At 44.4% G+C, this 19,509-nt stretch overlaps 1 protein-coding gene and 1 pseudogene across 9 annotated transcripts; one reads left to right on the forward strand and one right to left on the reverse strand.

Moving 5' to 3' along the window:
• LOC115165294 (uncharacterized) lies at positions 1-1,093 on the forward strand (annotated as a pseudogene).
• A 4,081-nt stretch (positions 1,094-5,174) lies between these two features.
• Positions 5,175-19,271, reverse strand: LOC115174071 (nucleolar protein dao-5). 9 transcript variants are annotated; one of them, XR_003871722.1, is made up of 23 exons: positions 19,036-19,271; positions 18,604-18,665; positions 18,370-18,497; positions 18,088-18,245; positions 17,781-17,957; positions 17,485-17,706; positions 17,222-17,386; positions 16,936-17,097; positions 14,939-15,130; positions 14,651-14,842; positions 14,353-14,529; positions 14,066-14,257; positions 13,690-13,860; positions 13,402-13,593; positions 12,938-13,285; positions 12,748-12,838; positions 12,554-12,627; positions 12,194-12,410; positions 10,996-11,850; positions 10,765-10,880; positions 10,462-10,580; positions 5,348-5,515; positions 5,175-5,255 (listed from the first exon to the last, which is right to left on the reverse strand). XR_003871722.1 is itself a non-coding variant. In XM_029732756.1 (22 exons), exons 1-22 carry the CDS (start codon positions 19,147-19,149, stop codon positions 10,554-10,556), a joined length of 3,996 nt encoding a protein of 1,331 aa, XP_029588616.1. In that variant the 5' UTR covers positions 19,150-19,271; the 3' UTR covers positions 8,830-10,553. The 9 variants fall into 9 exon arrangements, 8 of the variants coding, with proteins under 8 accessions (XP_029588616.1, XP_029588605.1, XP_029588594.1 ...); XM_029732756.1 differs by lacking the exons at positions 5,175-5,255; positions 5,348-5,515 and having other exon boundaries at positions 8,830-10,580; positions 10,996-11,672; positions 11,709-11,850; XM_029732745.1 differs by lacking the exons at positions 5,175-5,255; positions 5,348-5,515 and having other exon boundaries at positions 8,830-10,580; positions 17,485-17,685.
• Positions 19,272-19,509: the final 238 nt, after the last annotated feature.

A 19,509-nucleotide genomic window follows, 5' to 3' on the forward strand; every position in this document is an offset into this window, starting at 1 on the left:
ATGCTCGAAGGGTACCGACTCCAATTCCGGTACTGGCCCCCTTTGTGTCACCACGGTGGCCGACCCACTGAGGAAAACCCTGCGGCTGGAGATCTCCTCACACCTGGAGACATCAGATTAGCTAGGTGGCTTCTACCGATTCTGGACCTCCGCAACCTCAATGGGTTCTTGAAGGTACTGAGGTTCCACATGCTGTCCCCTGCCCGCGTGTTGCAGGCCGTGTCCAGGAACCAGTGGTTTTTGACGCTGGACCTGAGGGATGTGTACTTCCATGTTCCTGTTCATCCAGCTCATTGGCAGTACCTCCGATTCGCTTTCGAAGGGTGGGCTTATGAATTCATGGTTCTTCCCTTCGGCCTCTCCTTGGCACCCCGCACTTTCACAAAGTGCATGGACGCTGTCCTGGCACATCCCATCCCGAGGGTTGTTGATCCTCAATTACCTGGATGATTGGCTGATTTGTGCCCTGACCAGGACGCAGGTCCTGTCAGACAGAGACATGCTCCTGACCCACATCGGCGGGCTGGGCATTACTGTAAACGACAAGAGTCATTGTCTGATGCCCACCCAGATGGTGGCCTTCATTGGCATGGAACTTGACTCAATCCTTATGAGAGCATGCCTGCCCACCGAAAGGGTTCAGGTGATCTTATCTTGCCTCAACCACTTTCGTCAGGGGCGGGTGGTATCCGCCCTAACCTGCCAACGCCTGTTGGGCTTGCTGACGTCGGCCTCGTTGTTTCCCCTGGGCCTGCTCCATCTCCGACCTCTTCAACGGTGGTTCAACTCCCACCGGCTGCACACGAAGCGCCACCGTCACCGCCAGCTGCGGGTGACCACACAGTGCCTCAGGGCATTGTTGAGGTGGTGCTGTCACTCCTTTCTCTCAGGTGGGGTGGAGATGCTGAGGATGTGCCGACGGGAGCTAGTCAGCACAGATGCCTCCCAGATCGGCTGGGGGAATGTGACCAAGGACAGGTCGGCCAGCGGCTGTTGGCTACCCCCTTGGAGCCAGGGGCGGTTCTGGGGAAACCAGTGCCCCTGTGACAACAACTTTGGACCCCCTTGTAGCCCCCCTAAATGTGGAGTATGAAATAATTTTTACATAACTAATTTTTGCTATCGTTCTTTTTTTACATCCGTTATTAGACAGTGGCAACGCGGAACACTAATGATTATGAACATGGTCTTTTGCCTGCTAATGCCTGTAATGCAGTGAAGAAAACGATATGACAACAATAACATCTAATGTAACTGGCCCCTCTAACAGTACAACTGGCCCCAGCTTGGCCCCCCCAGTTGAAATGGTCTAGAACTGCCACTGCTTGGAGCGGCAGGCACATCAATACACTAGGGCTCCAAGCTGTACTACTGGCTCTGCAGTCTTTCCTTCCACATCTGAAGGGAAGACATGTCCTGGTGAGAACAGACAACACCACAGTGGAGGCTTACATCAACTATCATGGTGGACTGAGGTCCCACCGCCTCCATCTTATGGCACGGGAGCTCTTTCTCTGGGCTCAGGGACGTCTAGCGTCTCTATGTACCTGGCATTCTGAATGTGGCAGCGGATAAGCTCTCGAGGGAGAGCCCGCCACCTTGGGACTGGAGCCTACATTCCAAAGATGGTGCAGCACCTGTGGGACAAGTTTGGGAGGGCGCAGGTGGACCTGTTTGCCTCCCTGGACAATGCGCACTGCCCCCTGTGGTCCTTCATGTCGGAGCCACCAGGGCCTCTGGGCTTGGATGCTCTGGCACACGATTGATCAGGGGTGGAGCTTTACGCATTCCCCCCGTGTTATCTTATTTTTTAATGCTGCTCTTTAATTACTTGTTACTTTTTCATTTCTTATTCTTATCCGTATTTTTTGAAACTGCACTGTTGGTTAGGGGCTCGTAAGTAAGCATTTCACTGTAAGGTCTACACCTGTCGTATTCGGCGCATGCGACTAATAAGATTTGATTTTCCCCTGATCCAGGCTGTGCTGGACAGGACCAGGATGGCAGAGCATCATCTGCTTCTGGTGCCCCATACTGGCCCAGACGACCCTGGTTCAGCTTTCTCCTGTCCCTGTTGTCTGGGACACCTTGGCAACTTCCCATGAGACCGGACCTGCTGTCTCAGGCCAGGGGAACTCTGTGGCATCTGAGGCTACACTGCCTCAGTCTGTGGGCTTGGTCCATGTTAGGACTACAGGAGGGTGTAATGAACACCATGCAGAGTGCAAGGGCACCGGCTACAGCCGCGGCATAGGTGGTTGTTCTGCTCTTGGTGCACTGGTATTGAAGTGGTGCCCGAGTCATGGGGGGTGCAGTAAGTCCTCAAATACCTGCATTCTAGTTTGGATGAGGGCTTAGCAGCCTCTACACTGAGAGGGTATTTGGCCGCTATATCTGCCTGCCATGTGGGGTGGATGGACAGGCCAGTGGGGCGCCATCCCTTGGTCTCCAGGTTTATGAAGGGGGTTTGTCGCTTGCGTCCAGCTAGGACCCGCTCAATGGTGAGCTGGGATCTGGATGTGGTCTTCGCAGTTTTGGCAAAGCCACCTTTCGAACCATTGGAGTCTGCCTCCCTGAAACACCTCTATGAAGGTGGCTTTCTTGGTAGTTCTGAGTGCTACCGGATGGTGTCACATCTGCTCATGCCACACCCCCTAGTGGTCATCCGGTGTCTGGGTGACCTGCAGCTATTCCCCCAGTACACTCTCTCTCTCCCTCCCTTTCTGTTTCTGTTTGTGTGTGATTGTGTGGTTGGAGACAGGTGTGCTGGAGTCAGAGCAGATCCCTCTCAGCAGCAACTCGTTCCATTATCAAGACCTCTACAAATACTCAGTTCTGCCATTTCCACTCTGCCAGATTGTAATCTCTGCTCAATCAGTTTATGCTTCTAGCCATTATTATTATTCAAGATCCTGTTACCCTGCTGTACCTGTTTCCCTGCTTGATGCTGTTTATCCTCTCACTGCAGTTTTGCTGCCCTGACTCTGGCTCCTGTTCCACATCTCACCACCCTGCTACACTGTTCTGGACTCACCACACCACCACTCCCTTGGATTCCCCTCCGGACCTGTTTACCCCGTCCCAACCCAGCACACTCCAACGTCAGCCTCCACATTTGGTTTCCTACAACTCATCCAAGCTTCCCCGGATCTGCACTCCATATCTCCCTGTGTTACAATAAATACCTTGGTTCATTCATCTCTGTTTCCTCGTCTAAGTCCGCTCTTGGGTTCCCCTGTGCCACTCCTCATAACAGATGGACCCCGGGGGGAGGAGTATATCTCTCCGCCCCAACCCTTCATTCCTCCTGAAGGTTCTGTCAGACAGGCATGTGAACATCCCTTTTATCCTGTCTGCTTAGGGACCCCCCTGGCAGTGCTGGGGGAGTCTGGGCCTCCCTCTGGCATGCTGTGCCCTGTGAGGGCACTGGCTGCTTATGTGGAGGGGACACGGTCAGTGAGAACAACAGACCAGCTCTTTGTCTGCTATGGTGAGAGTCCTGGGGGCTGGGCTATCGTGTCCACTATCTCACTGGATAGTGGACATGATTACGACAACATACCGCCTGGCTGGCAGGCCAGTGCTAGGATCTGTGTTGGCACATTCAACACGAGGTGTGGCTGCATCCTGGGCTCTACTGAGAGGACTGCCCCTCGCTGATATCTGTGTTGCAGCCAGCTGGGCTTCCTCTTGCACCTTTGCTAGGTTCTATCGGGTAAATGTGGCACCTCCCTCTGCGGTTGGTTCAGCAGCCCTGGACGTCGCCTCCCCTTCCGGGAACTGTGCCGGGACCCCCTTTCCACATTGACAGCTACCTGCGTCTCCGGCCTGCGCTGGGACTTCGCCGCTGGCTGGCCAGGTCCCTCTAGCACTGACTAAATCTGGTACGGGTATACCAATATATTGGAGTGATCCAATATAGTGAAACATAAAAGGTTACATATGTAACCACGGTTATGTGAGCTATATGGATCACTCCAATCCTCTACAGTGCTAGAGGCGCCTCAAAAATGATGTAGAGAACATGTCACGGCCATGGGGTCTATATATAGGGGCAGACCCCAGCCGTGACACAGGTGTACACAGGAGTAAATATGTAAATCCTCACTTCGTATGTATCCCTCTGATGCGGAGTGATACCAATATATTGGAGTGATCCATATAGCTCACATAACCGTGATTACATATGTAACCTTCGATTTGGAAGTTAGCTACTGCTGGAGGAAGGAAGTGCATGCAATCTTAATCAGTCAACTGACGTGTTTCATGTGTGAACACATGGAGTGAACAAGACAAGTTTGTTCATTGCTAGCTAGCGGCAAACTTTCCCAGTTGAACAACGTTTTGACTGCAAGGATTCACTTTCGACTACTTGTTAGCAAAGGTAACGAACACTTTCCATTAACGTTACATTTCCTGTCACATTTCTCCGTTATTTCTATATCCTACTTGTAAAATGTTTTGAATTAAATCTAACAAATTGTTTCTGTTGATAATCGTTGCATGAAAGCAATACTTATCGTGAATCACACCCATGGTAACTTGCTGACAGAAGATGTTTTTTTTGCGTGAAAAGATTAACATTGTGGAGTATTTCTCCCTTTTCTCCTCCGATAATAAGATGGGCAAGATCCGGTACCTTCAGACTGGTGAGCATCTGGCGCCTGTGACGAAGAAGACTGATGACCTGTTCATATCAAAGTTAAGCATAGTTATTTGTCCTATACCTCTGAGTTCACAGCCAAACTATTTCAGCGTTCCTTCAAAAAACATAACATTATGCTTAAGAACTAATAATTTTATGTGATATACTTCATTACATTCAGTACATAAGAGCCCCCCCCCCAGCAGAGAGTGACAAAGAGGGTCTAGAAGATACTGTGCAAATGTAATGCAGGTTGTGAAAATTAGACTTGTACTTTGTATGAACAATTCATTGCCAAGAAATAAAATCTTGGATATACTTTTTGTTGTTGTTGTGTGGAATCAACCTTTTTTTGGGGTGCATTTGGGGGTCTTTTGCGTTGGGTCGTGCTGGTTGTGATCAGCGTCAGACTCATTCGGTTTGATCAAATTTAGGATTTCGCCTGGGAATGACAGCAAGCATAAAGTTTTCAGAGTACTAGTGTTAAGATTCCTTTTTATTTCAAACACTAAATCTTACTTTCTCTTTCTTTGGTGAGACTCTGGCTCTGTTTCCAGGCTTGAACGTTTTTCTGCTCGAATCAGGCACTCACGGGCTTTCTCATATGAATCTGAAACATCACGGAACAGGAGCTTATCAGTTCATCTGTAAATGGCTGCAAACGAGACATTTAGTATCTTAATATTCTGTTAAAGTACTCACTCTTTGTCTTCAGTAATTGAATTGAATACACCTCCCGTGTATCAATGTCCGGACGTTCGTGCGACATCACTGCCTTCCTTAACCTCTCTTGGCTCTTGTATGGAGGCCAATAACATTTGTCTTTGGTGCACCACTTCGTTCCGGAAATTAACCACAGCAAACATGGTACTGTGAACAAAAAAGAAAATAAGGGTACTCAATTAGATTAGTTTACTCAAACATTTCACAATAGTAACATCTAATTGTAGGAGTTTAAGAAAATCCCTTCAAGTAAATAATACATTTTCTGTAATGTCTTTTACTGACAATTTACCTTAAAGAGAACGGGGAAACCAATAAAAATAACATTGGTGCTTTGCATCCTACAAATGGAGTAATGGCATCCCAGCAAAGCCCTCTTCGCACGAGAGTAGAACAAACTTCTGAAGCACTTTTGTGGCATGAGTGAAAAGAAGTTCATCTTTCAATCCAGAGAGATGGAAAATATCAAGCAGTGATGATGGCAGGGGATATGCGAAAAGGTCTGTCTTGTTCCTAAATGTTTTGTACACAGTGGCATGTTCCTCCACCACAAGGTTTTGGACTAGGACAACCCCCTTGTTCCTCAACTGGACACAGTTATTCCCAGTGGACATCTGCACGGAGAAGTGAGTGAACTGCATTTTTTTTAGGCTGCTCTTTCACTGTTAGACCATTTGGGACTGGGCCATTGTCATGCTGCTTTTGTAGTGTTTGCTCTGCATCTGACTGTGTTGCTCTCATTGCCTCTCTTTCTGACAGCCTCCGTATAACCTGCTCTAAAGGCTTGTTTCATTTTTTTTAACTGGCCAAAAAAATTCTCGAAGGGGAAGCAAGAGAGATTGTCAACACCAAATGCTTGTGCTTCATGGCTGAGATTGGTTAGGCAATGTATATTATGTTTTCCTTCCCATACAGGCAGCTGCAGTAGTCCACAAACAAAACCAGGAGGTTTCCTGCAGTCTGCTTGGTCTGCACACAAGGATACACTTAGGAAGATGGTCATGGCATCTGCAAGCAACATTAAGTTTTCATATATCACCCTTGGAATATTCCCTTTTAAACAGACAGGCCCAGTGTACAAGAGGAATGTACGGAACTCAGTTGCCTTCCAACGGTCAGACTCATTCAGTGGTTCTCTTGATTTCTGATGGAGTGTGAGGTCTTAGGTCAGTCAGCTGTGAAGATACATTTCTGACAACAGCTGGACCTAAACATGTTTTCAGTGGCCCTTTCTGCCGTAGTTATCAGTTTCCGTGTAACTCTCAAACATACCAGGAGCATTTTGTCAAGCGGAAACGGCATCACCAAACCATTTGACAATGATCCTAAAGGTGTTGTCTCACTCAGTCATCAGTCAAATCATCAAGTGTCGTGGTTGAACCTCGGCTGTTGTTTCTGGGAAGGTCATACGATTCAGGTAGTAGACTCCCGTGTGACGCATTTGTCATAGCCATAGTAGCCATTGTGACCTTTTGCATTTCTGACAAAGGCCCTTGCTGGTGCTTCACAAATAATGGCAGAGATTTGGACTTTAACATTTCTGTCTCCAAAAAAACACCTTCAGTTTCCAGCTGCTGCATTTCCTCAATATCACGACTTCCGTCAAAGTCGGTTCCTCTCCTTGTTCGGGTGGCACTCGGCGGTCTTCTAGCCATCGCCGATCCACTTTTCATTTTCCGTTGGTTTTGTCTATGTTTCCCACACACCTGGTTTTCATTTCCCAATTACTGGTCATGTATTTAACCCTCTGTTTCCCCCATGTCTTTGTGTGTGTTTGAGGTCGGTATGTTTCCGACTGTTTTTTTTTTTTTTCTTCCGGGTGCTGTGTGGCAACCATTATTGTTCGCACATTGGTTTTGTTACTTTGTGCTATTTTCTCAAGTAAAGTGCGTTGTTCACTCATCTCCGCTCTCCTGCGCCTGACTTCATGCACCAGCTACACCCACCACCTGACACTCAAGTCTTGCAAGCAATCAAGACTGGTTGGTTTCTTCTTTCAATTTTGATGGCCTTTGTATAGAAGGCCATCAAAATTGATTTGGAGGGACACTGACTCAGACAACCTTGTATGAACAGATGTTGTAAGGTGGGATGTTACGTTAGCTAGTCTAATTTTAGTGTCCGTCAACTAACTTCAAGTCCCTAATGTTAACCCTGAAGGTATTGACTTATTGACACACGACAGTTCCTAGGATCCTTGTTAACGATAACCTTAGCCATACTGTTTGTCATGATATAACATATCAAACAAAAACAAACTTAAACGTACTTTTAATATCTCAACTTACATGAATCTTTAGGTAACATCAACTCACCTTGGCTTTATACTGAGACCACAGAGATGCCGACTGGGTTTTAATAGAGACAGATGAGTAAGCAAGGTGATCCAGACGAGCTGTTCCTTCCAGAGGATTCCACAGGACAATGTTTATATGTGTACCACACAGCAGGTAAGGGGCGCCTTTTGGTGGTGATTTACGAACCACACAGAGGGTAAGAGCGCCTTTTTAATGGTGATTCATAACCTTTGAGAATTAGGGTGCAGGTCTGCAATGGAAGACTATCTCTGAAATATGTATCGGAACGACTAAGTCTTTACATGAATTTCACATTAAGTCGTACGGTGTTTGCACTTCTATATTCGTGGAATCAAGCAGTAAAGGTACTCATACCAGTTGAATACAACACCATCATTCTCGAAAGGTTATGAATCACCATTAAAAGGCGTCCTTTACCTGCTGTGTGCTACCACTTATTCCCATATGAATGTCATGATTGGTACAACCTTTTGGACAATTTAATGGGGTGTTTTGACCGGGTGAGGTGTTCGCTTGAATTTGTGGATTCTTTACCTTGTTCCTCAGGCTCAAGCCTCAGGTATGACATCTAGAATTAAACATTTTAGAGATAGATATCTTGCAGTGAGGGAGGGCAGCTCAGGAAAAAATTAAGATTTGTCATCGATAGGTGTTACTTTGTTGTTCAAGCAGGTTCTAACCATAAGTACAAATCACAAACTGAATTGGTATACAAAGTGTCAAATCAACACTACATATTGTGTATACCATTACCTGTCATCTTTACATTTCTTAGAATATAATGTTGGGGAGGAGGGTGAAATTCATACGTAAAACAATTGTGACGAAAGTCTACAGATCTTTAATTGTGGTATTTCTTCGACAGGACTTCTCTCTGCTGTCTGGTTCCTGAACGATGTTGACATCACTCACCCTCAAACTCCACTAGCTGATACGCCCCACAACATTAGACATGAAACCCTCCTGTCCATCTTCAATACCTTAAGCAATAGACACACAATGATATCCCTATAGACATGTAGGGTGGTTTGTGCCCATATTCAGTTTAAATGCGTTCTCTGGTTGGCATGAATCTTCAGTTAGAACATTTTACTGACTCATCTCTGATCAAGTTATTCCACCAAGGATTGAAAGAAATGTATATTTTTTAAATGTTTTACTTCTTTAGAACATAGTTTATAGTTTCCATTAGGAAATGTTAAGGAAGACTTCACAGAAAATATTGCCTTGGGGCCTCTTAAGTCTAGAGCCTGCACTGTTTGTAAGTCTAACATCTCTGTAAATACATTACGTTTCAGTTTTGTGCTAAAGGTTGTTACACAAGACCATGTTAAAGGTAGTATTGTTAACTTATACCTAATCTTAATGTGTGTATTGTTGTAAAAAAAAGATGCACATCCTGTAATTTGTTTTCTATATTCAAAACTCTCCTTCACAATGCCCAAGATTAGTGAATGGGTTAAAAGTGAAAGTACGCAAGCTATGTACTTGTAAGAACACGCAAAAGTACTGGAACTTGCTATTACACTGAAATTGCATTATGCGATTACAAAAGGTGGAACTTTATACAATGGGCATTTTCCAGAAAAAGCTGAATGGTACAGTTCAACTGTCAAATCCGTGTGGTTGATATAAAAAAATATATATTGTTTTCAGCAACAGTAGCAGTACTTATTCAATTTATGAAAAGGTGTTACAGCAGGTCGCACGCATGGGTCCGCATATCGACATGCCGAAGTTCCTCCACTGAAGTTCAGACCTCCACCTAGCATAGCGGCTTGCCGCACAACGCTAGTGGATGGATGAGCGATTGCTGACCATCTTGCCGCTGGAGGCTCGACCGCGGCAAGCCGTTGACGGCGCGCCACCCAAAAAGCGCTGGCGGACCGACAGGTCGTTGTTAGCTGGGTAGGCCCTGAGAGCTTGTGCCAATATTGCAGGTAACTCCTTCGCTGAGAAATCTTTCAGCCCCAGGAACCGCTCCGCCGCAATCACAATGATTTATATTTTCCTGGACCTTCTCTCCACCTTGGCAGAGCCATTAATTACCATAGCTATAAATGCCACAAAGTCCCTTCTGGAAAGCAATTCATCAAAGCGCTGAGGAAGACTCCAAGACACCAACACCAGAAAGAGAGTGCTTAAAGACACATTTTTGGCACCTCAAACCCACTAACAAAATGGACACAAACTGGAAAAATGACTTAATTTTGTGAAAAAGATACAGTAAACACATCTGACCATGAAACTTTTAAAAAATATATATTTTCCTAGTAGTATCTCTCAAATATTTTCATATTATGCATTCATTACTAGGGTGTAAGGGTTAAACAATGTCTCTGCGCTTCATTGCTGTATTGAGGTTCCTCTGATCATTCTCTCCACTTAGGATCGGCCTTATCCACCATGTGAGGCTAAGCAGCAGATGCTGTCGTAAACGTAACATTTCCATAAATCATTCAGTTTTTTTCGCTGTCACAAGAACATGCAAGAAAACGCCATAATTAAAATGTACTGTAACGTAAAAACAGCTGCAGCACATCACATAGTATGCCATCTTCAAATAGGAAAACATTTAGAACCTGTACAGGACATGCAGTTAAAGTTTTAAAAAATTGATAAACAAATAGGCTAAAAAACACTGTTTCAACTTTAGCAAAACAGGAAAAGAGTTAATTTGTTACAGTATACAATGTAAACATTTTTTTTAAAAATAGAACAAATCCCCAGTTGATCTGGTCTAGGGAGAACATTGTGTGGACAGACAGTCTTTACCCGTTATTGCTCCACTGCCATTTAGGTAGAATGGGTCCTGGTCCACATACACTTGAGAGGGCCCTTGTAGATGGTCTTCATCTGTAAAGGCCTTACTTACTCTTAGATGATTTCTTTTTCTGAGGAGAATAAAACCCAAAACATTTACAGCTCTGTTATTTTTGCCAGGTATAGGTATGAGAGCTGAGGCATGCAGTGAGTAGTATAAGCATGCTGGAACGCAAGGTCAAGAAAAAGCATGTGGGTCAATGTCTAGCTATAACTTCTGCGCCTTGATGATGAAGATGAGGTAAACTTCCTTACCTTTTTAGGTGGGGTCTCTGTGGGTGCTGGAGGGTGCTGTACAGGGATGGAGTCTTGGGCAGGTGTGACTGGCATCTCAGGCACTGCAGTCTCTGAGAGTTTCAGCTTTTTAATCTCTGTAGAGTTTTTATTTATATAAATGTTATTACATAATCATTTTCAGTATAGACTAATATACAATATATTTTTTTCATTTTCTGAAACAAGGTTTTTAGAGGAAGAGTCACTCACTTTTCTTCTCTGTTGGAGGATCAGGTGTTACTGTGGTGGATGGAGGTGGTGGTGGTTCCTTGTCAACACAGTTCTCATTCGTTTTCTTCTTCTTCTTCTTCTTCTTCTTTTCCAGTTCCATCTTAGTCTCATTCTCCTTTCTTATCGCCTCCTGTTTCTTCTTCGTTCCCTTGTCCTTTTTTGCCTCATTCTCCTTAGTCGTCTTCTTCTTTTCCTTCTCTGGTTCCTTCTCTTCTACAGTCTCGTTTTTCATTTCATCAGTCTTCTCTTCGCCGGTTTCCCTTTTCTTCTTTTGGGGTTGTGGTGAATTGTCATCTGCTTTCGTCTCATTGTTCCTATTTTTCCTCTTCCTTTTCTTGGTTGACGGTTTTCCATTAGGTGTTGGGGTAGCAGGCGTGGAGGGTGGCTGTTTGTCTGCCACGGTCGTAAGGTCAGCAGTATTATTGTTGATCTCGGCTTGGCCTTCAGGGGATGGGGTGGGAGATGTTTTGACTGATGGGGTGTGAGGTGCTGCCTTCTTAGCTTGACTGGACTTGGCTTTACTAGCTTTTGCAGTTGTCTTGGTCTTCCCATTCCCATCTTCCTTTTCAGCTGTAGTCTTGACCTTTTCAGCAGCACTAGACTTTTCCACTGCAGCGCCAGCCTTGGGTTTAGGTGTCTTCGGTGCAGCTTTAGCCCTGGGTTTGGGTGGTGTCTTCGGTGCAGCTTTAGCCCTGGGTTTGGGTGGTGTCTTCGGTGCTGCTTTAGCCCTGGGCTTCCTCGGTGCTCTTGTTTTCTTCGCTGCTGAGGCAGGTGAGGTGGGAGCAGGTGGAGCGGTCAGCGCAGTGATGGCGTCCATTTTGGCGATGCTTGTGTCTGTGGACAGAGGCGGGTAGACAGTAAATAAACAACATGGCTACCTTGGAGACCTACTCTGAACTATCAACTGTCAACACCTGTACTTTATTTAAAGACGTCATACAGTTCTGTTTATATTGACTCACAAAGTTATTCCATTATTAAGTTATTAAAGGGTGAGGCTGTGTGTCTTCTGGCTGTTATGACGCTTTTGAATCCTCCCCCGCTCTCTGACTCACTACCCCTCTCTGTCCACTCATCTTCCTCCTGCTCTCTTCCTCTGTCTCCCTCCCTCCCTTACCCCTTTCATCTGACCCTCACTTGCCCTCCTCCTTTTCCACAGTTTTTCCCTCTCTCTCACCTGATAGTTCCAGTGCCAGTCTCTTCCACTTCTCCACGTCCAGATCGGTGTCAGAGTCCGAGCCAGAGTCGTCTCCCCCTGTAGGAGGAGGACCAAGAACGGTCAGAGGCAGGGCAGCCATGACAGTCTCAGGGGAGGGCTTCTTCTTTTTGCCTTTAACGGGCGTGTCCCCTGGTTTGTCTTCACCTCTTTTCCTCTTGGCTGATGGAGCTGAGGCCTGAAACACGGGTTGGTAAGAAGAATTCAGTTATGCAGAATGATCTAGCTAACAAGCACTTAGAGAATATGGTTCCCAATGACTATATACGGATGAGAAAATAAGTTAATGCAATTTAATACACAGAGAGTTAGTATCTGTACTTGTGCTTTCTTCGACGAGGTTGCTTTCTTGTCTTTTGCAGCCACCTTCTTTCCTATATTTGTGGCTGGAGCAACTACATACAATAAAAAAGAGACATAAAACATACAGTAATGAAGACCATCAATGCAGAACACACATAGGGCCACATTGAGGAATTTGCACCAAAATCCTGCACCATGACACCAGTACATACCAGCAGGTGTTGCTGTAACAGCTGGAGTTTCCTCAACTGAGGAGTGTCCACTACGGCCGCTCTTCTTCTCAATGGCTTTGGCTGTGGGTGACTGGTGAAGGAATATCAAAAGGTTAGAATAAGGTTAATCATCACGTACATCTCATCTCATAGCTCCTGGTTTGAACAGGAAGAGGTATATTGATCTTACAGTAAGACTGTTCAGCAGTAGGAGTAGGTCCTTAGAAGCAGGTTTTTTCCCCTTTCCCCCACTCTGGGCCTTCTTAGCTGAAGCAGGGGTCTTAAATTGAACCTTAGCATGCTTTGCTGGGGCTTCATCTGGGATGTCTGATGGTGTGTCACTGCTGTCGTTGGACGATTCTGGTGCTGTACTTGTCGGTGTGACAGTGGGTGTTACCTGGGCCTTGCTTGGGGTAGCAGCAACCACTGGCTTAGCTGGAGTAGCAGGAGTGGCTTTCGTCTTGGCTTTTGATGTTGTTTTCAGTTTTGTTTGTTTCGCTGGTGTCACTGGTGTAGTTTGTGGTTTTGAGGTTGTTGTCTACAGCAGTGTGAAGATGAATAAAATGAGACACTAACGTCCATAGACAGTCCTGAGGAAAATATTAGGGACAGACTATTATGTATACCAGCAACATATTCACTTTTAAAACTCACCGTTGCTGGACTGTCCTCTTCGCTGTCTGATGATGAATCAATGCTGTCACTGGACTCCTTACTAGCTGAGGTCTTGCTTGGAGTGGCAGAAACCACTGGTTTAACTGGAGTACCCGGAGGGGCTTTCGTCCTGGCTGTTGATGTTGGTTTTGATTGCTTCGCTGGTGCATCTTTCGGTGTTGCAGCTGTTGTCTGAATCAGTGTTAAGATAGATATTTATGATGAAATACCTGAAGAAAACATACAGATTATTCCATACTCTACAGGAATAGACTAATATCAACTCACCGTTGCTGGACTGTCCTCTTCGCTGTCTGTTGATGAATCACTGCTGTCACTAGATGACTCTGGTTTTGTTGTCTTGGCTGTGACAGTGGCTGTTGCCTTAGGCTTGCTTGGAGTGGCAACAGTCGCTGCTTTAACTGGGTTAGCAGGAGGGGCTGGTGTCGCGGCTCTTTTCTGAATCAAGTGTAATATAAAGAAAATATTGAACCCAGTGTTTCATTTCAACAGAGTCCTCCTATTGCTGGAATCACTGGTATGGCTTTTGGTGTTGAGATTGTGGTCCACAACAGTGTGACGATGATGAAAAAGATATCATTCATAAATATATAAAGGATAGATTATTATACAGCCAGAATCTGATTAACTCTTTAAAACTCACCGTTGCTGGACTGTCCTCTTCACTGTCTGATGACGAATCAATGCTATCACTGGAGTCTTTACTAGCTGGGGTTTTGCTTAGAGTGGCAGCAACCACTGGTTTAAGTGGGTTAGCCGGAGGGGCTTTCGTCCTGGCTGTTGATGTTGGTTTTGTTTGCTTCTCCGTTGTATCTTTCGGTGTTGCAGCTGTCGTCTGAATCATTGTGAAGACAGATACAACAGTGAAGAAAACAAATTGTGAAGATTATTTCACACTACACAGGGATGTATGAACTCTTCAAAACTTACCACCGCTGGACTTTGCTCTTCACTGTCTGACGAATCACTGCTGTCACTAGATGACTCTGCTGTTGTAGTCTTGGCTGTGACAGTGGCTGTTGCCGTGGTCTTGCATGGAGGGGCAACAGTCGCTGCTCTAGCTGGGGTAGCATTTTTAGCGGGTTTCGCCGGTGTTGTGGCTGTTTCCTGAATCCGTTTGATATGAAGATAATATTCATCCCGTTGTTTCATTTGAGAGGGTAAGAAAATACAAGATCATTCTACAGGACTAAAATAAATGTTTTAGTAAAAAAAAAAAAATACTCACCGTTGCTGGACTGTCCTCTTCGCTGTCTGATGATGAATCAATGCTGTCACTGGACTCCTTACTAGCTGAGGTCTTGCTTGGAGTGGCAGAAACCACTGGTTTAACTGGAGTACCCAGAGGGGCTTTCGTCCTGGCTGTTGATGTTGGTTTTGATTGCTTCGCTGGTGCATCTTTCGGTGTTGCAGCTGTTGTCTGAATCAGTGTTAAGACAGATATTTATGATGAAATACCTGAAGAAAACATACAGATTATTCCATACTCTACAGGAATAGACTAATATCAACTCACCGTTGCTGGACTGTCCTCTTCGCTGTCTGATGATGAATCACTGCTGTCACTGGACTCCTTACTAGCTGAGGTCTTGCTTGGAGTGGTAGCAACCACTGGTTTAACTGGAGTACCCGGAGGGGCTTTCGTCTTGACTGTTGATGTTGCTATCTGTTGCGCCACTGGTGTAGCTTTTGGAGTGGGAGCTGTTGTCTGAATCAGTGTTAAGACAGATATTTATGATGAAATATCTGAAGAGAATATACAGATTAGAGGTTGACCGATTAATCGGAATGGCAGATTAATTAGGGCCGATTTCAAGTTTTCATAACAATCGGTAATCGGTATTTTTGGCCACCGATTTGCCGTTTTTTTTTACACCTTTATTTAACTAGGCAAGACAGATTAAGAACACATTCTTATTTTCAATGACGGCCTAGGAACAGGGTTTAACTGCCTTGTTCAGGGGGGATTCGTTTTTGCAACCTTCTGGTTACTAGTCCAACGCTCTAACCACCTGCCTTACATTGCACTCCACGAGGAGCCTGCATGGCAGGCTGACTACCTGTTATGCGAGGGCAGCAAGAAGCCAAGGTAAGTTGCTAGCTAGCATTAAACTTATCTTATAAAAAACTATCAATCTTAACATAATCACTAGTTAACTACACATGGTTGATGATATTACTAGTTTATCTAACGTGTCCTGCGTTGCATATAATCGATGCGGTGCCTGTTAATTTCTCATCGAATCACAGCCTACTTTGACAAACGGGTGATGATTTAACAAGCGCATTTGTGAAAAAAGCACTGTCGTTGCACCAATGTACCTAACCATAAACATCAATGCCTTTCTTTAAAATCAATACACAAGTATATATTTTTAAACCTGCATTTTTAGTTAATATTGCCTGCTAACATGAAATTGTGTCAATGCTCTTGTGTTCATTGCCTGGCTCGTTGCGAACTAATTTGCCAGAATTCTACGTAATTATGACATACCATTGAAGGTTGTGCAATGTAACAGGAATATTTAGACTTAGGGATGCCACCCGTTAGATAAAATACGGACCGGTTCCGTATTTCACTGAAAGAAAAAAACGTTTTGTTTCCGGATTCGACCATATTAATGACCTAAGGCTCGTATTTCTGTGTGTTTATTATATTATAATTAAGTCTATGATTTGATAGAGCAGTCTGACTGAGCGGTGGTAGGCACTAGCAGGCTCGTAAGCATTCATTCAAACAGCACTTTCGTGCGTTTTGCCAGCAGCTCTTCGCAATGCATTGCGCTGTTTATGACTTCAAGCCTGTCAACTCCCAAGATTAGGCTGGTGTAACCGATGTGAAATGGCTAGCTAGTTAGCGGGTGCGCGCTAATAGCGTTTCAAACGTCACTAGCTCTGAGACTTGGAGTAGTTGTTCCCCTTGCTCTGCATGGGTAACGCTGCTTCGAGGGTGGCTGTTGTCGATGTGTTCCTGGTTCGAGCCCAGGTAGGAGCGAGGAGAGGGACGGAAGCTATACTGTTACACTGGCAATACTAAAGTGCCTATAAGAACATCCAATAGTCAAAGGTATATGAAATACAAATCGTATAGAGAGAAATAGTCCTATAATAACTACAACCTAAAACTTCTTCCCTGGGAATATTGAAGACTCATGTTAAAAGGAACCACCAGCGTTCCCATGTTCTGAGCAAGGCACTTAAACGTTAGCTTTCTTACATGGCACATATTGCACTTTTACTTTCTTCTCCAACACTTTGTTTTTGCATTATTTAAACCAAATTGAACATGTTTCATTATTTATTTGAGGCTAAATTGATTTTGTTTATGTATTATATTAAGTTAAAATAAGTGTTCATTCAGTATTGTTGTAATTGTCATTATTACAAATAATAACAAAAAAATCGGCTTTTTTTGGTCCTCCAATAATCAGTATCGGCGTTGAAAAATCATAATTGGTCGACCTCTAATACAGATTATTCCATACTCCACAGGAATGAACTAATACAACTCACCACTGCTGGATTCTCCTCTTCGCTGTCTGATGATGAATCAATGCTGTCACTGGACTCCTTACTAGCTGAGGTCTTGCTTGGAGTGGCAGCAACCACTGGTTTAACTGGGGTGGCTTTCATCTTGGCTGTTGGTGTTGCTCTCTGTTGCTTCACTGGCGCTGTCTGTGTTGTCAAAATTGTGTAATATGAAGAAAATGTTCAAACCTGTGTTTATCATGCGAGAATATGAACAGATACTTATACAGAAATGATTTGGGTTATTTCAAGTCTTTAAAAAAAAACTCACCACTGTTGGACCTTCCTCTTCACTTTCTGATGATGAATCACAGCTGTCACTGGAAGTCTCTGGCGCTGTAGTCTTCGATTTGGTTGTTGGCTTGGCCGTTGATGTTGTTTTACTAATTGGTGTTACTGGTTTTGCAGGTGTTGCTTTTGGTGTTGTGGGTGTTTTCTAAATTGGTGTAAAAAGAGGCAAATAAAAAAATGTAATTCAGGGTTTAATTTCTGAATGTAATATATCATGTATCCACACTCCAGAGGTAAACTCACCACCGCTGGACTCTCCTCATCGCTATCTGACGATTCACTACTGCAACTGGATGAGTCGGATGTTGTAGATGTGGCAGTTGTTGTTGCCTTGGCCTTGCTTGGAGTAGCAACAACCACTGCTTTAGTTGGAGTAGCTTTCGTCTTGGCTGTTGATGTTGGTTTACTGGTTGGCGTAACTGGTGTTGGCGTCAAGGGTGTTTTCTGAATCAATGTTGAGACAATCTTAACACAAAGGGTTTTATTTGTGAATGTAAAGAAAGGTTTAGAATATTCTACAAAGGAATAGATTAACTCACCACTGTTGTTGCCTCTTTCCTGTCTGAAGACGTATCATTGGTATTGTTGGAGGCCCCAGATTTAGGCGTGGAAGTGGTTGTTAACTTGGCCTTGGTTAGGGTCGATGGTGTGACCTCTGACTCGGCCTTGATCTTTGCAGCTGGAACATGATTGGCTTTGGGCGTTGCAGGGCTTTTCTGTAAATAGCAGAGGAGAGGAAGAGAAGACTCTATCAGTAACAACAGGGAGAAGAAGAGTTTATATTTGAATTGTAATCATGTCTCTCTATTGGTGTTCACCAGTGTGTTTACATCTGTGCTTGCTTACTTGTGGCGGTGTCTCCTCACTCTCAGAGTCCTCTGAGCTGTCTGTGCCAGTTCTCTCCTCCACTACTGTCCCGTTCCCTCCAAGAGTTCTCTGCACAGCAGTCTTGGCCTTAGTTGGGCTGTCTTTAGCTGAGCTCTGAGGCTTTGGGGTCTGGGAGACTGGAAAGACAAGAGCAAGGAACAAGACATGCATGATATTCAGATTTAAACCACAACCAAACTACACATTTCTTGGTTGTTGTTTACATTGGTCTCCTACACGTTTACTGAAAAAAGCCTGTACCTTTAACAGGTGTTGTTTCTTCCTCTGCTGAACTCGAGCTCTCTGTGCTGCTTTCAGGGTCTGCTTGACGGTTCTGTTTTAACTCAGAAGAATCCGGTTCTGTTCCCGTCTTTGTACTCTTGGAAGCACTGAAGAACACAGTTAAATGTCAAAATCAACCCAATGCAATGAGGTCAGTTAATCAGACAAAATAATGGCCTGTATTTTGAGAAAACCTATAGGTCAGCTACTCACTCTCCAAACCATTTATTGTAGATGTCCAGTAGTGAAGTTGACAAGGCTTCTGGTTCTCCGCCCTAGACAAAATATTAAGAGAAACAAAATCAGACAAAGGGAAATCTAGCTAGCTACATAACAAATACAAGACACTCTACAGAGCAAAGTTAAATGTATTAGTGTAGTCTCCAAGTATAGTCTACAGTCTCTACCAAGAGGTCTGGGCCTCCATGGCACTGGCACAGTAGTGTAGGGCCCATCGGTAGACTCTTGTTCAAGCGCGCTCTGGCTGTTCGATAACTACACTGTCACAACTATGTTATTACACTGTAACAACGACACCGTTATGGAAGTACAAATCTGCAACAATATGTCGCGAAGTTTCCCTTAATGGAGTGATAACGTTATATGTTACAATGCACGACGTATGAAACAGATAGATGTAGCGACCTTCACATGCTTTTTGAGTTCTTCTGCAGCTTTCTGGAAGCCGTTTTCCTTCAAATGTCGGTAGATCAAATGGGTCAATTGATGACTTGACCCATGCTTCTTCTTTGGAGACATATTCCGACGTTAACACAAACACAACAACTAAATAACATAAATTATAACGAATTGAACAAACTTGGCCACATCAGGGTGCACGCTTTCGTTCTTCACACCGTGCATGGTAAGCGTTTTAACTTTGACCCATGCCTGTATTTCCGGCGAAGTCGTTGTGCATAACGGGAATTGTAGTGCGGCGTCAACTACTCTACTCACTCTTTCTTCCTAGACGAGTCCACCTAGCGGCCTACGTATGATAAGGCTTATCTTTCACAATAAAAATGATCATTCCACTTAGTGTTTTTTTTATCACTTTGGTGCAATTTTCACAAGTATGTGGTACATTTTAAGCACACAAATCTTAACAGATGACCAAAA

Source organism: Salmo trutta, chromosome 3, assembly GCF_901001165.1.
Source record: "Salmo trutta chromosome 3, fSalTru1.1, whole genome shotgun sequence".
Lineage (NCBI taxonomy): Eukaryota > Metazoa > Chordata > Actinopteri > Salmoniformes > Salmonidae > Salmo > Salmo trutta.

Excerpts from the sequence above, each read along its gene's own strand:
- LOC115174071 (XM_029732734.1), bottom strand. The coding sequence starts at position 19,149 with ATGTCTCCAAAGAAGAAGCATGGGTCAAGTCATCAATTGACCCATTTG. Across the intron at positions 17,958-18,087 it reads GTGAGGAGACACCGCCACAA|AAAAGCCCTGCAACGCCCAA; the intron begins GTAAGCAAGCAC and ends TGCTATTTACAG. Across the intron at positions 12,628-12,747 it reads TGTTACAGCAACACCTGCTG|TTGCTCCAGCCACAAATATA; the intron begins GTATGTACTGGT and ends TATTGTATGTAG.